General features: G+C 48.4%; 1 protein-coding gene across 1 annotated transcript; it reads left to right on the forward strand.

Moving 5' to 3' along the window:
* The first annotated feature begins 1,830 nt into the window (after positions 1–1,830).
* LOC144130420 (solute carrier organic anion transporter family member 4A1-like) lies at positions 1,831–10,185 on the forward strand. Its single transcript, XM_077664343.1, has 5 exons — positions 1,831–1,914; positions 6,738–6,939; positions 8,576–8,732; positions 9,270–9,534; positions 9,873–10,185. Exons 1-5 carry the CDS (start codon positions 1,875–1,877, stop codon positions 10,139–10,141), a joined length of 933 nt encoding a protein of 310 aa, XP_077520469.1. The 5' UTR covers positions 1,831–1,874; the 3' UTR covers positions 10,142–10,185.
* The last annotated feature ends 4,190 nt before the right edge of the window (positions 10,186–14,375 follow it).

The following is a 14,375-nucleotide window of genomic DNA, read 5'->3' on the forward strand; positions in this document are numbered from 1 at the left end:
GTTTTGTAGCGCGCCGCAATGCAGGTTGCGGGTCGTGCAAAAAACCACGATCATTGCTTTGTGTTTTGCGGTAAGCCTACGCGGTCGCGGTATATCAAGCTTGGTCGCGGTACATAAGGCTTGCCAGCGGTTCATCAAAAGTGATCGTGGAACATCGCGCGATAAATTGGCAAATTTGCGCGGCATTTTGATGCAGCATATTGCCAATAAAGACCATCTTACACTGTCCCAGTTCTCAGTGACAAACGCTTGGACAGCATAACAAAACTGCGCAGGCCCAAATAACGGGATCTGTAGCCGTGCAGACTTTAGTTCAGTCCTTAGGCATAGAAGCGTCCAATTAAGCCAACTTCACTCAGATTATATGCTGATACATTTGATCGTGACGAATGAAAGGTATAATTCTGCCTGTATACAATTATGGTTTTCCAAAAGATCACGGCAAGTACAACCCTCGGCACAGCTAGATTCTTTTGTCCTCGTGTATGTTCAAGCGTTTGTGGCTCGGGGATTAGAACAAAAGAGCGGAGGAAGCCAATACCTGCTCTTAACCCATTAGTTATCTGGTATTTGGTGGTATCGGGAAAGGAGGAACGTTAATGTTCTGAAGCAGATGAAGAGGAATGCCGTACTAGAAGATCGATTTAGGACCCTCCTTAGAGTCCTTTACCGTGCACATGAGTTCTGTAAATTTCGTATTCACCGCAACGTGGCCCCTGATGCCGTCATTATATATCCTGCAACAAGCGCTGCAGTCGAACACCATTCAAAGCCTCTGATCTTGGTTCTTTATGCAACTTGGAACTTGGTTATTTATGCATGCATTTACATTATTTTACTTAAGTTACTTATATTCTCAATATTTGCACAGCTTTGTGACAGAGGAAAGCAGTCTAAGGTGCCCAGCGCACCCTATGTGAAACAAAGTACGGCGGCGCTTAATTATCATTTTGCGATGACGATGCGTTAACCATAGGTCTTTTCCTTGTTTTAATTTGCTTCTCTTATCTGCTCATCATATTTTCTCATACATTTTTATGTATTTTTAATTAGCTTAAACTGTTATATTTTATTAGTCATCAATTTTACAGTCATTTTGGGTGGTTCTGCCCGAGGCAGCCATCTTACGGCCCCTCCCTTCTTTGTTCTGCAAGTGGAGATGGGGCTTTTCCCCTCTCCACTTTGCACCTGCCAACCGTGGCAGTGGCTGTTCTGTGTACCAACCGTGATAGGTGTTGTCAGGTGCACGCAACACTACGCCGCTGGACGCCGGACACTTTCTTCACGGTTGGGCTTCTAATGCTAACGCATTATTATCACACAACCGACAAGCTAGAATGAAGCAGTTCTTATTCCTCAACTGCTACTTGTTAGCGTCCGGCAAATGCAGCGCCCGCAGTTTTTCCGAAGAATTCGGTGCTCACTCACTCGCATTCCAAATCGGTACGGCGCTGGCTGCAGCACTCTGCCTACGCACGAACTTGCAATGGCTCAGAAAGTTGACTTTGCTCATTAGCGCCGCCAGTGACAGCGGAGAACTCCACCATGACGGGATGGACGGACGGACGGACGGACGGACGGACGGAAGTTAGAAGGGTCCGCTCTGTAACAGGGTAGTGGCAGTTGCCGCTATTCCTCTTTCACACAATGCCATCTCGTGCCATTCTGAAACCATCCACTATCATTTGGCGCACGGCACACTTACCAGTAATCTAGTGCACTTACTGTACGGCGAGACATTCTTTGATGTTTTAGCACTTTATAGAGCCTAAAAAATTGCATCCTCTTAGCTAAAAATTTGATATCCTCTCCTCTTCTTTTCAGCCATGGTAGCGTCAGGGCTGACTGGATTTGCAACGAAGATCTTCATCGCCATGTTCGGCATATCCTCTTCACAGGCCTCCGGCCTCTTAGGTACGTTTGCTGCGTATTGCTCAGAGACCTCTTCTGGCGCCGAAAAGATGCTGATCTACTAGAATATGCGTGCTCTTGATTTTACCCATTTCACTCAAAGCACTTTCGTGTTGTAATGCGCTCTTTGACACTTTCCCCTGAAAGTCATTCTTTGCAGTAACCATAGCGGTCTCTCTTCGGGCAGGGGGGGGGGGGGGGGGGGGAGCATTTTCATAGTTATTCATTCTTCGTCCACTTCATGTTAGACCTCTCCCACTCGTGCTGCTCATAATGAGTTAGATGAGTTTTTGTTCAGGCTAAACCTTGATTACGCTGATGCTCCAGAAAGCAAATTTTATCAGTGACATTTTTTTTTGTTAACACGCCTTGCGTTTTTTATTATTTCTGAAGCATTTTTATTGGCTTCTTTGCCCTCTGTACAACTTAGGAAATTAGTTGGAGTGACTACTGGGGGAACATAAAATTTATAAAAAATATCAAAATTCCATACCGTACTTTATTCGTCTTTTATATCTAAAAAAATCCCGTTCAAATTGCTACATATTATAGCACAATGTTTTTTCGTTGATTTGAAAAATTTCCATAGCCATGCGTAATAAGTTTATTTTTACATTTTTTAAGAATAGGCTTTGATAGCGCTTGCAAACTTAGATGGCGGCCACGACACTACAAAAATTGGCAGTGGCTTAGCTCGGCTATGCCAGGATATACGTAGCGAGAGGTACGTTTCCTTGGCTGAGCTTGTTGTGGTCACTGTATGTTTAGCAATGAGAGACACTGGATATACACATCTTTTATTCATTTTGGTTGACAGAGACGGACTGTCCGATTATCTGTGAAGTAGCATGCAGCGGTCTCAATTTTGTCGATACAGTATTTCGATTTGGTAGAGCCCCTTTAGTATGCAAGCTCTATAGTAGTTCCCCATTGTGTAGTCTGGACGTGAGGGTCTGAAACTAAATTAAAGCCAAACTTTTCTTTCATACACTAAGAGAGTCCTGTTTCCTGTTGAAATCACACAAAGTCACACACAACTGTGAAACCGCGCCGTAGACTGCTATACACGTGGCAACCACATCAATGGTCTGCTTGACCCGCCGCGGTGGCTGAGTGGTTATGGCGCTCGGCTGTTGACCCGAAAGACGTGGGCTCGATCCCGGGCGCGGAGGTCGAATTTCGATGGAGGCGAAATTCTAGAGGCCCGTGTACTGTGCGATGTCAGTGCACGTTAATGAACCCCAGGTGGTCGAAATTTCCCGAGTCCTTCACTACGGCGTCCCTCATAGCCAGAGTCGCTTTGGGACGTTAAACCCCCCTAAAACCAAACCAATCGTCTGCTTGCCAGATGTTCCCAGTGCCACGTCGACTCCTTGGATGATAATGCAGCTTTTCAGAAGCCGAACACAGCAGGCTTCACCATTATTCATCGTGATCGAAGGGAGATGTCTGAAAGCGGTGATACCTTGTTTCACGTATACACACAGACTCCAGCGTTCTTATTTGGTTCAAGCCAACTGCCAGGCGACAACCTCAGGATCGGAAGAGATAATCTTCTCTTGTCTATACCGCCGTTTAGTAGGGGCTGGACTCTCCTTCTCTGCATGCTTGTCCAGCGTTGCGATACAGACGCCCACTACATCTCCGCCTTTTATACCCAATCCTGCGCATGCGACGCGGGGTTCGGGTGACAGAGCGGCGTGCGGCGAAGCGCCGACGAAGAACGCGGCGCAGTTGTGGGGTCTCTCTGATTACCATGGTATCGGCGCATGCGCACAACTGCTCATCCGCGTGACGTCACGCTCGGCTTTCACGGTGGAGCGGGCGCGCGGCGCGGCGACGGCGAAGCGAACGCCGCACTTTGCTCCTCTTCGGTTGCCATGGTAACGACGCATGCGCACAACTGGCCTCTCCCATGTACCGCGAAATGCTCGCCTAGTAGCCCGGTGTAGCTCTCGCTGGAAAAAAGTTTTTCGCCGAAAAAAAGCTGGGTTATGTTTGACATAATAACGCAATAAGCCATGAATTTTTTAAGGCAATCGACGATGGTCGAGAGCAAAGTCTGGACCTGTTGGCGTGGAATGACTGTGTTGTGTGGTGCGGGTCACTGTCTTCAGAAATATGCAGAGACATCTAATGACCGACATCTTAGCCAAAAATACAAATAATCTGATGGTGAAGCTCGCGAAACCTGGCAGTTATTTGGCCGCTGGGAACAGAGGGCTCATTAACAGAGCAGGGTATTTCCATGCCAAACGCACTAGTGTTCGTGCTCTACTCTCCCTGACTTTTCTAGAAAATTGATGGCTCATCGTCGTAGAAAGTAATTTCCCTCAATATTTTAGGGGTACAATTTTCCGATCATGCCACAGCCCTTTGAATTTTCCAGACGAGTGCAAAATTAGGTCTCGGGAAAAAAATTACAGAAAATTTACGCTCAAAATTACGCTCAAAATTTTTCCTGAACACTGTCGAAGATTTGGTATCACCAAAGAAAAAACTGCCTGCAAGAAAGTATTTGCTTTATTTCTCTAGTTTAGCCAAAAAAATCAATTTTTCAATTTAGTTTCACCGAAAAAAATCAATTTTTCAATCTTTTCAGAAAATGTCATCTACATCCTGGAGCATAATAAAATGCTTGAGCGGCTGTATGAAAAAAGAAGTGCAAAAAACATTATTTGACGCGCATTCAGTCAAATTCCATGGCGTGATGGTCCAAATAAGAATGCAAAATATGGCTCATTGCATAACTAATATAATTTTTATAAGCTCAGAGATTTTTATCGAAGTCCCCCCCCCCCTTTTTTTAGGCGGAAAGATTAATTTTGAATTTAAACGCCATCACCGCTGGTGGTTGTCCTGTAAATGGCACTGCACTGCACAACACGGGAGCTGCGATGCGCAAAATCCTAATCTGCGATTTACTCGGGCCCCGCCGCGGTGGCTCAGTGGTTAGGGCGCTCGACTACTGATCCGGAGTTCCCGGGTTCGAACCCGACCGCGGCGGCTGCGTTTTTATGGAGGAAAAACGCTAAGGCGCCCGTGTGCTGTGCGATGTCAGTGCACGTTAAAGATCCCCAGGTGGTCGAAATTATTCCGGAGCCCTCCAGTACGGCACCTCTTCTTCCTTTCTTCTTTCACTCCCTCCTTTATCCCTTCCCTTACGGCGCGGTTCAGGTGTCCAACGATATATGAGACAGATACTGCGCCATTTCCTTTCCCCCAAAACCAATTATTATTATTATTATTTACTCGCACATTGAGACGGTCATGCTCCCATACCCTCTTCGTAGCCGGCCCCAGTAGTCAGGACTTGTCAGATAGCGCGTCAAGGCCAACGTTACTAGGTCAAGGCAGAGTTTGATAAACGTATACCTGGGCACCGCCGCACTTACCAGCATTGAGGCTATGTGTAAGCATTATGACCGCTGCCACACGAATGGACCGATCGAGTTGCGGCACTGAAACCTCCATCCCGCACAGACCGGTCGTGGCAGCTTGCTATGCGGCGTCTGTAAGGACCGCGATTTTGGAACAGTCGTCGAACAAAACTACGGCGTGCTTTATTCAGACTTCGTGACCAGTTAATCGAAAACTACTCGATAATTTTAGAATGCGTTCGATTCGTTAACAATAATTTTGCACATGTAATATATGATCTTCAGCGGATAGAATAGGAGGATATTCTATTCCCTATTCGAAATGTTCGGAATATTAGAGACCTTTACACCAAACGATAAAAGGGTACTTGTAGCGCCCTCTTTAAGCGCACTGAAAGAGGCACTGCCATTGTGAAAAAAACACGTAATGTGGACCTCTTCTCGCGTGATGCGTGCGTGCGTGCGTGCGTGCGTGCGTGCGTGCGTGCGTGCGTGTGTGTGTGTGTGTGTGTGTGTGTGTGTGTGTGTGTGTGTGTGTGTGTGTGTGTGTGTGTGTGTGTGTGTGTGTGTGTGTGTGTGTGTGTGTGTGTGTGTGTGTGTGTGTGTGTGTGTGTGTGTGTGTGTGTGTGTGTGTGTGTGTGTGTGTGTGTGTGTGTGTGTGTGTGTGTGTGTGTGTGTGTGTGTGTGTGTGTGTGTGTGTGTGTGTGTGTGTGTGTGTGTGTGTGTGTGTGTGTGTGTGTGTGTGTGTGTGTGTGTGTGTGTGTGTGTGTGTGTGTGTGTGTGTGTGTGTGTGTGTGTGTGTGTGTGTGTGTGTGTGTGTGTGTGTGTGTGTGTGTGTGTGTGTGTGTGTGTGTGTGTGTGTGTGTGTGTGTGTGTGTGTGTGTGTGTGTGTGTGTGTGTGTGTGTGTGTGTGTGTGTGTGTGTGTGTGTGTGTGTGTGTGTGTGTGTGTGTGTGTGTGTGTGTGTGTGTGTGTGTGTGTGTGTGTGTGTGTGTGTGTGTGTGTGTGTGTGTGTGTGTGTGTGTGTGTGTGTGTGTGTGTGTGTGTGTGTGTGTGTGTGTGTGTGTGTGTGTAGTCGTCAAATTAGGACAATCTGGAGCACGAAGCCTTCCAGATGAAGTCCGATGGGGAACTAACTGATAACCGCTACTCTGTTAAGGAGTCTTACGCTGAAGGCGACCATAAAAACTATAAGTAGTACAGTCATTAGTCTTTCCAGGACTGCTGCGGCCTTTTAACCAGGCATCAGCATTATTCCCTCAAAGAGCAACTGATGGCGATGACAGTGCAGCTGTACTACCCAAGAGACTAAATACTGTACTACGTTTAGTTCTGTGCAGTTTGCAGTGTGTGGATGGTATAATGCAGCTAGAGCTCCTTTAGGGCACTGCAGAATCGGTAATCGCTGCATCCTCGCCTGCGCATTTCGCGCCCCCTCCCCGTGCAGGCGCCGTGGCCGTGCCCAGTGCCTGCGGCGGCACCCTGCTGGGCGGCTACGTCATCACCAAGATGAACGTCAAGTCGTCGACCATCGTGCGCTACTGCGTCATCCTCTCGTTCGTGCCCTGGTTCACGCTGTTCGTCTTCATGCACTCCTGCGACAACAACCAGAGTGCGCTCGCCAACCGCACTGGCCCGCCGGGGGACTCGTAAGCAAGCGCATGCATGCATGTGCGGCTCAGCCTGTCCGGCTGTGCACTTCCTGTGCTGCGCGTGGTGCGACATGCTGGCTGTGCGCGTTTTATTGGCAACACGCGAACCATGTGGTTAGCGTTGAAGCCGTCTTTATTTAGACAGCGCTACACCATATAGCGCTACACAACTGTAGTTTGGAGGGATCATCTTGGGATATATCGATATGTGTGTTTGAGAGTATCAATGTAAGCTTCGTGGGGTCTCAGGAGCGGCGTAACTGCTACGTGACGCACTGTACAGGTCCCTATATAACAGATTAGCCTTCCTGTTTCCCTGCGTATATGTGTTATACTAGACAGTTATGGACTCAGTCGTACATCATATGTATTAAACGACCGCGGAAACTTTTCGCTCACAAACGCATGTTTCGAACTACCGTGAGAAAGCGTAGAAAAAACTGACGGTGGTTTAGCTCTGGTTAAACTTGGAGTGACGTGATAGCTACAGCTAACCGAGTGGAACTTGGTCACGTGGCAAACACGTAATCAGCCACGTTGCCGGCAGCTGCTCCGCACCACGTGACAGCGTGGCGGCGCCGCCACTGCCAACGATATCAATGACCTTATGTTGTTGGGTTCCTTTTACATTTTTATGCCAACTAACCTTCTGAAAGCGTCAACAACGCAGCCTACACGTGACAACAGTGTTGGGGAAAACAACATCTAGTTTCTTCGTACTCACTTGCTGCCGCTTACCGTGTGGTCAGAACATGAAAACAAAAAACAACGCACAAAAGTAGGAGGGAGAGGATATGCTAACGCGACTACTGAAAACGGAGCAACCATGACGATGATGTCACGTGCTCCGTAACGACTGCGTTAGCAGAGCATCCACAAAAAGGCGAGCAGTTGCGGCTAGGTGCGCCTCACCTGGCCACGTACCTTCCACTGCGCGCGTTGCAAGAATCCGACAATCCGATGTACGTCCACGCTAGTACTTCTTCCATGTGCTAAATGTCGCTAATAGCGAATTTCTTGCCGTTTAATTGTTCAATAGGCTAACGAGTAGCTGGAGTTGGAATTTGCCATTTCGCTGTAAGGGGGTAGCTTTTAGTGTTTTTCTCCGGGCCAAACGGTGTCTGCAATAAACCCATGCTGTGCGGTAATTGAAAACTCCCGCGCTCACCTGCTGTGGTCCAGAGTCACAAGGGACAATCGATATTTTCAACCTAGGGCATCGCCTTCGTGTTCGCTTTGCTGTTTCGTGCTTCAGTAAAACTTCCCGATCTAGTACTTCATTGCTATGTTTCAATGCTGCTTCCCGAAACATGCGAGCACATAGTATAGTCTCGCGAGCACTATGGCGATGACTGTGTCGGAAAGGTCTGCTTTAGCCGATGAGTTACCGGCCTTGAAAACGTTTTGTCTGTGCTCATATGAGGAATCTTTGGGACCCCGCGATAAAGCTAAAGGAAGAGACTCTCTCTGGCTGGTGTACTTCAGGCTAGGAGAGGTTAGTAACCCAAGATCGATATGTCCGTGAAACTGTGTCGAAATGAACTTAACGAGGAGAGTCACTCACCGTGCGCACACGTACCTTTTCCGCGCCATCGGAGTGCGAGAACTGACCCCTATGGCGCGGCTCGTGCAGCCATAGACTCACCTTTGCCGATCTGGAGAGTGGCTGCAATGCGCACTGCAACTGCACCAGCGTCATGTACGACCCAGTCTGCGGAAGCGACAACTTCACCTACTACTCGCCCTGCATCGCAGGCTGTGCGGACGAGAAGCGATTCGACAAGACCAAGGTGAGTCGATTCGAGTCGGAAAATCGTTTACTGATTGAAGGGGTGAGCTTTGCTGTAACAGCGGGTGGGCCCTCCCTCAGTTCAGGGCTCCTGAAAGTTGTGCTGTACGAGTCGCCCGGACGAGCATATATGTATCTGGTCTTCGCCCAACCCATCCTTCCACCGCCGTCAGGCATAGACATAGTTATCGAGTGCTACCGAAGGTGCTTTCATTTCAGTTGCGTAACTAAAATCTCAATCTGTACATAACATGAGGCCAGTTTCTGGAAGTGAGAGCAGACTCAGGCCCATCTTACGAGCTGGCTGGACAGTTCCAAGTGGCGTCCCGCAACTTTCTTCATTCCAGGAAAGCAATGGGTTGCCACTCACGATGAGGAGTTTCTTGTATATTTGCTCTTAGTTTCTCGTTGCTTCTCTAAACGAGCGTGAAATCGTTCGTGGATGCTTTCATCTTCGAACGTGGCTTTCGGTCTGCGACGTGCAGTTCCCCGCTAAACCTACAGCGGCTTTTCTGCAGCGTGCGTTGTCTGTGCTCAGCTCTACACGCAGTGCACGTGCGTCAACGGGCCCACGCTGCTGCACAAGCAGCTCGAGAACGACAGCATGTTCCACTACATGGCCAAGCGGGACCCGTGCGTCTCCGACTGCTCCCTCGTCTTCGTCTACGCGGGGGCCATCTTCGTCGCCCTCTTCTTCACCTTCCTGCTCATAGTGCCCGCGCTCACGGCGCTGCTGAGGTCCATCGACGAGGACATCAAGTCCACCGGCATCGGCGTCAACTACGTGGCCATCAGACTGCTGGGTATGATGAGCGCCTGACATATGGCACCGAGTGGGCTGTGAGAGCTGTTGCATTGCTGCTCAGAGGCACAGAGGTTAATGCATGGCTGAACAACTGGCTTGTCCGCGCTCAAACTTCAGGCGTTAAGGTTAGCTGAGCGCATTTTTTGTTTCAAACGTCACCACTAGAATTTCAGAACAAAGGCTCGCTTGTGCTATATACTAATATGAAGTTCACTGCCAGTAATCAAGCTTCGGTAACCGTGCTTTCGGTCATTGTGGTCGAGTCAGGCGCAGTCATTCCATGCATTCCGGAGAACCTTTGAGGAATGCTGATGTGTCCTTGGCTTTCCTCACCAGGCACCATCCCTGGCCCGATCCTGTTTGGCCACTTGATCGACCGCAGCTGCATCCTGTGGCAGGGCACGTGCAGCGGCGGCTCGGGCGCATGCGCCGTCTACGAGAACTCGGCCATGGGCATGAACCTCTTCCGCGTCATGATCAGCGTCAAGTCGGCCTCCATACTGTTCTTCTTCTGCGCCTCGCTCAGCAGCAGGACCCAGGCATGTCCCCGCTTCTCTTTCGGCTGTGACTTAGGCTGTCTCACTAGAGTGACACTAGCGCAGTGATACAAAATGACAGAAGAAAATGACTCGCGCTATGGGGCACTCGAAGCAGCCCGACCAAGAGACGCGTGGCATCACGTCTCAAGAAAAATCACAAAGCGCTATGAAAACCAGAGCTCCCGTCACTTCGCCTCGGCTACAGCGAGAGCCGTTAAGGGCACGTTTCTCGATTCTGCTCCCTCGTTGGCGTCGTCAGCGTAACTCCACGCCACACTGATGGTCACCGTGCACTGACGTTCCGCACGGCGTGACTGCAGCGCGCCACACTGTTCGTATGCAGTAACGCCATGCATGATGTCACCGCAAAGCGCCATGACAACGCAGCACACTGAGTGGTCCAAACACAGTAACGGGAAAAGGAACTGCATAGCGACGTCACACACACTTTGCCAGAGGAGACAAAATAACAAATAACCATAACCACCGCAATCGATCCTGTCGCTGAGCCTTGCGTTACACAGAGGTGAACTCTTGAGAGATTGTTTATTGTTGAACGAATACGAAAGCGGTGCAGAGGAGGATAAGTTACGTAAGGCACGCACAGAGTGCTCGGGTTTGCCTGTGCATTATGTAACCTGCTCTGAGTGCGCATGCGCAGTCCTGTTAGAGCGCGAGAAGTATTCGAGAGTTCGCTGCCTTCTATGAGCTTATAAGTTTCGATAATGAAAGGTAGAGCAGAGGCGCCGGTCAATCGTGAACACTTCTGTCGTGAGAACTGCTTCTGTAACTCGCACCGTGATAAGCTGACGCCAACCACCGCACCTTCCAAACGCGTTACGGTTTCAGCGGTCTGAAATCTTTGAAAACATAAGATGCTTGAACATTTCTTTTTGGCTTGGCTTGTTGTCTCCTCCGATGTCTAACAAAGAAAATTGTTACGTACTTGACTTTTTTGGCATATTACTATTCTATACTATCGTGTTACTATTAAATTTCTGCCGAAAGTCATCGCAACCGCTTAACACATTTGATTCAGGATATATATAGTTTTAAACTGAAGCTGTCTATCGGCTTCGATTGCTGTCACTGTGGAGCGAGTTCCGGGGAGAACGAACGACAGAAAAAGACGACCGCGAAAAACTACTCTATCCAATTCATACCGAGAAATTCCGTACAGGCGCATTTTTCTCATAATAAGTTGTTTAAGAACTCAACTGTGTCGCATATCGTCAGATTGCCTCCTAACAATCGATGCATCCGCAGATCCCTCCTCGGGACGCTTCAAGTTTTCTCCTGTTTGCTCTCAAAAACGCACCCCAGGTTTTCTGTGGCTGCAGTCTTTTAAGTACTACGTGCGAGCACAGGGCAAACTTTCTAAGAGCAAGATATTGCTACGCATCTGAAACCGAAACTATATTTCACAGTCGCCTCACAGTTAAGTGATTTCCAAGGAATCTGGACTTGACTAACAGAAACGCCCTTATTGGTTCGAGCAGAGCTCCTCGCCGTCACCCGGCGCCGAAGGGACGCCTGATGCGGCGCCGCCTGACGGCGGCGGCGCTGAGAAGCAGCAGCAGCCCGAACAGGAGCAGCCGCAACAGATTTCGCGCAGCTCTGCCAGCGTGGACAACAGCTTCAACAGGGGAAAGGACGACGCCAGAGAGGACGTCAGCGAGGACAGATCCCGCAGAGACTGAGATGGGCTGAAAACAAAAGAATAAAGCTGAAAAAAAAGACTACGCTGCAATTTTTCACAGAATGCGTAATAAGAATACAGCCGATCGCAGTTTCTCTCGTTACTTCAGTAAAACTTCTTTTTGGGCTAGTTGGTGCATTTTTTAACCAAGGGAACGGAGCAGCGCAAAAACATGCAATCACACAAGAAGGACAAGACACGACATGTTACGGAAGGTAGATTAAAAGGTCCAACCACATGTGAACAAATGGCAATATATATTTTTTTTTTCACCACCAAAGAGTTCCTCACGCTTGCAACGTGTCTCATTGTGTTGAGACGACGCGATAGTTTGACGGCAAGTTTGTAATCATCAGCCTGACTTCGCCCACTTCAGGGCGAAGGCCTGTCCCATGTCTCTCCGATTAACCCTGTCCCTTGCCAGCTGCGCCCACCCTATGCCCGCACACTCCTTAATCTCATCCGCCCACCTAACTTCCTGCCGCCCCCTGGTACTCCTGCCTTCTCTTGGAATCCGCTCCGTTACCCTAATGACGCCTTTGGATGACACAGCGAGAACCTTCTATGCTCGAAAAGGAGGCAAGGCACTGCCATTAAAGTTCAGGATGTAAGGCCACTCCTGTTAGCGCCAAGCGTTTCACTCCTCCTCGAGCTGAGAATCCACAGGGAACGCATGCAGATTTATCACGCCAGCAAAAACTGCTCTTTACAGCCAGGCGCGCTGACGTCGTTGATTCCGCAGGCGTCCGCCAACGCTCTCCGGCTGCAGCAACGTCGAAAAAGAACCTGCTCTATCTCTCGCAGGGCGACTGCCGCCTGCGCTACCCAGAATTCGCAGCGTGTCTGACCGAGAGGCTTTGTGCGGGAGGCACGATCCCATAGAGTCTCCAAATATTTAACCTAGAGGGAAAGCTGGCACCACCGTCTAAGCGAAATGCATCCACCGTGGGAATGCCGGGAACTTACAGCGTATCGTACTTGGCTTGGCCCTAAAACATGACTAATACGACTGCAGAAATATAAATTTTCGCAAATTATATGTTTCAAGAAAGCGTAAATGAGCAGAAAAACAGATTGGCGTAAACCAGCACCGAATTTGCCCATGGCGAGAGAGGGCTTTCTCTTCATGCAGCCCAAATACAGCTAACCGTGGAGAATATATTTTTTTTTGCGTTTAACAGACACACTTTTCAGAGCAAATTTTCTCTCAGAAAATTATTAGGGCTTAGAAGCTTCCATTTTCGCATTGTGAAAAACAAACGTTTCATTGCTGTTGTCTGTTATTGCGGGTTCGCGCCCCATCTCCGCGCGCAGGCTATGGTTAGTGCCATAAGAAACTTGCCCGAAAGTAGTTTGGATGTACAAAGTGCCGGCTCTCAACATGTCCTGGCACTGTGCTTACAGATTTTGCCAAGAAAAACATGAATTAGGAAGCGGTAACCTCTCCTACCACAAGTATTTGACAAAAATTGTTCACTTGAAACCTTTGTAAAAGAGCTGGAACTGTGTTGTATTGACTGATTATACCATTCTCTCCCTTTAACAGCCCGCAAGGGCCAACAGTATTTGGAAATAAATAAATAAATAAAAGCGACGGTCGAGTTCATGCTGACAAGTGCAACATGCGGATATTTGCGCGAGTTAATTCATGAAATGCAGATCCTTCCTGCATGCAGTGCGCGGCCACCGTCAGTATTCGAATTAAGCAAACGCAACCATCGGCGAGTACGGTTAACATAAGTTGCGCTTGTCGAAGTAATTCGCGCTTTTAAAGTGTCTACGAGACCTCTACAAGAATGTGCATAGTGCTGAAATGTGCAGAAATGTGCAGAGTGGTCATGGCAGCATACTGCTGAGTTCTCAACTCATAAAAAAATTTGTTTCCTGCTTTCACCTTTCCAATGTAATTTTTTTCCAGCATTTGTAGACTGGGCTTTTTTTTCATATCTTTTAACCTTCCATGGCTCAAAATCACGTTTTATATGATTTTACATTACTTTCTAGTTGAGCTATTTTTGTGAGTAAAAAAACCATTGTTTCATTTAGTTTCTTGTTTGCACTAATTGCAACATCGGAATGTGGCGAGAGAATACACGGCGATTGCGATAAACTATGCCTACTATTTGAGTTTTTTTTCGATTAGATTAATGTGGGCGTCCCAAAACATGTCTTCAAAGATCGCGCACAAAGTCTTCATTTCGGTTCCCCTGCCTCATTGAAAGTGGCAACATTCGTGGTTAAAGTTAAATTTCATGAGCGCCAATTTTGCGCCACCTTCCCCCAAAGCCAAGACTCCTGCATGCCTGGAGTAAAATAACAACCTTCAATATCTCTAAGCATGGCTGCAGTCGTGCGAGCTGTCCACCTTGATTGCTTCGATGACAAAATTTACAACGAGGGTGACCTGGAGGCTTCGTTCCGGCGTGACGAATTCCACCGTGTACATTGCATTACGCACGTCTGGCACGTCTGGCTGGTTATGTGCTAACAAAATCGCATCAATTCCTTTCAAAGCGGCCAAGATAACTGATGGTATGCCGTACTTGATGTTTGTGAGAAGCAGGTATGCGAACGCACCTGCAGGACTTGAGTCCCGCAGGT

This window comes from Amblyomma americanum, chromosome 4 (genome assembly GCF_052857255.1).
Source record: "Amblyomma americanum isolate KBUSLIRL-KWMA chromosome 4, ASM5285725v1, whole genome shotgun sequence".
In the NCBI taxonomy this organism is placed as follows: domain Eukaryota; kingdom Metazoa; phylum Arthropoda; class Arachnida; order Ixodida; family Ixodidae; genus Amblyomma; species Amblyomma americanum.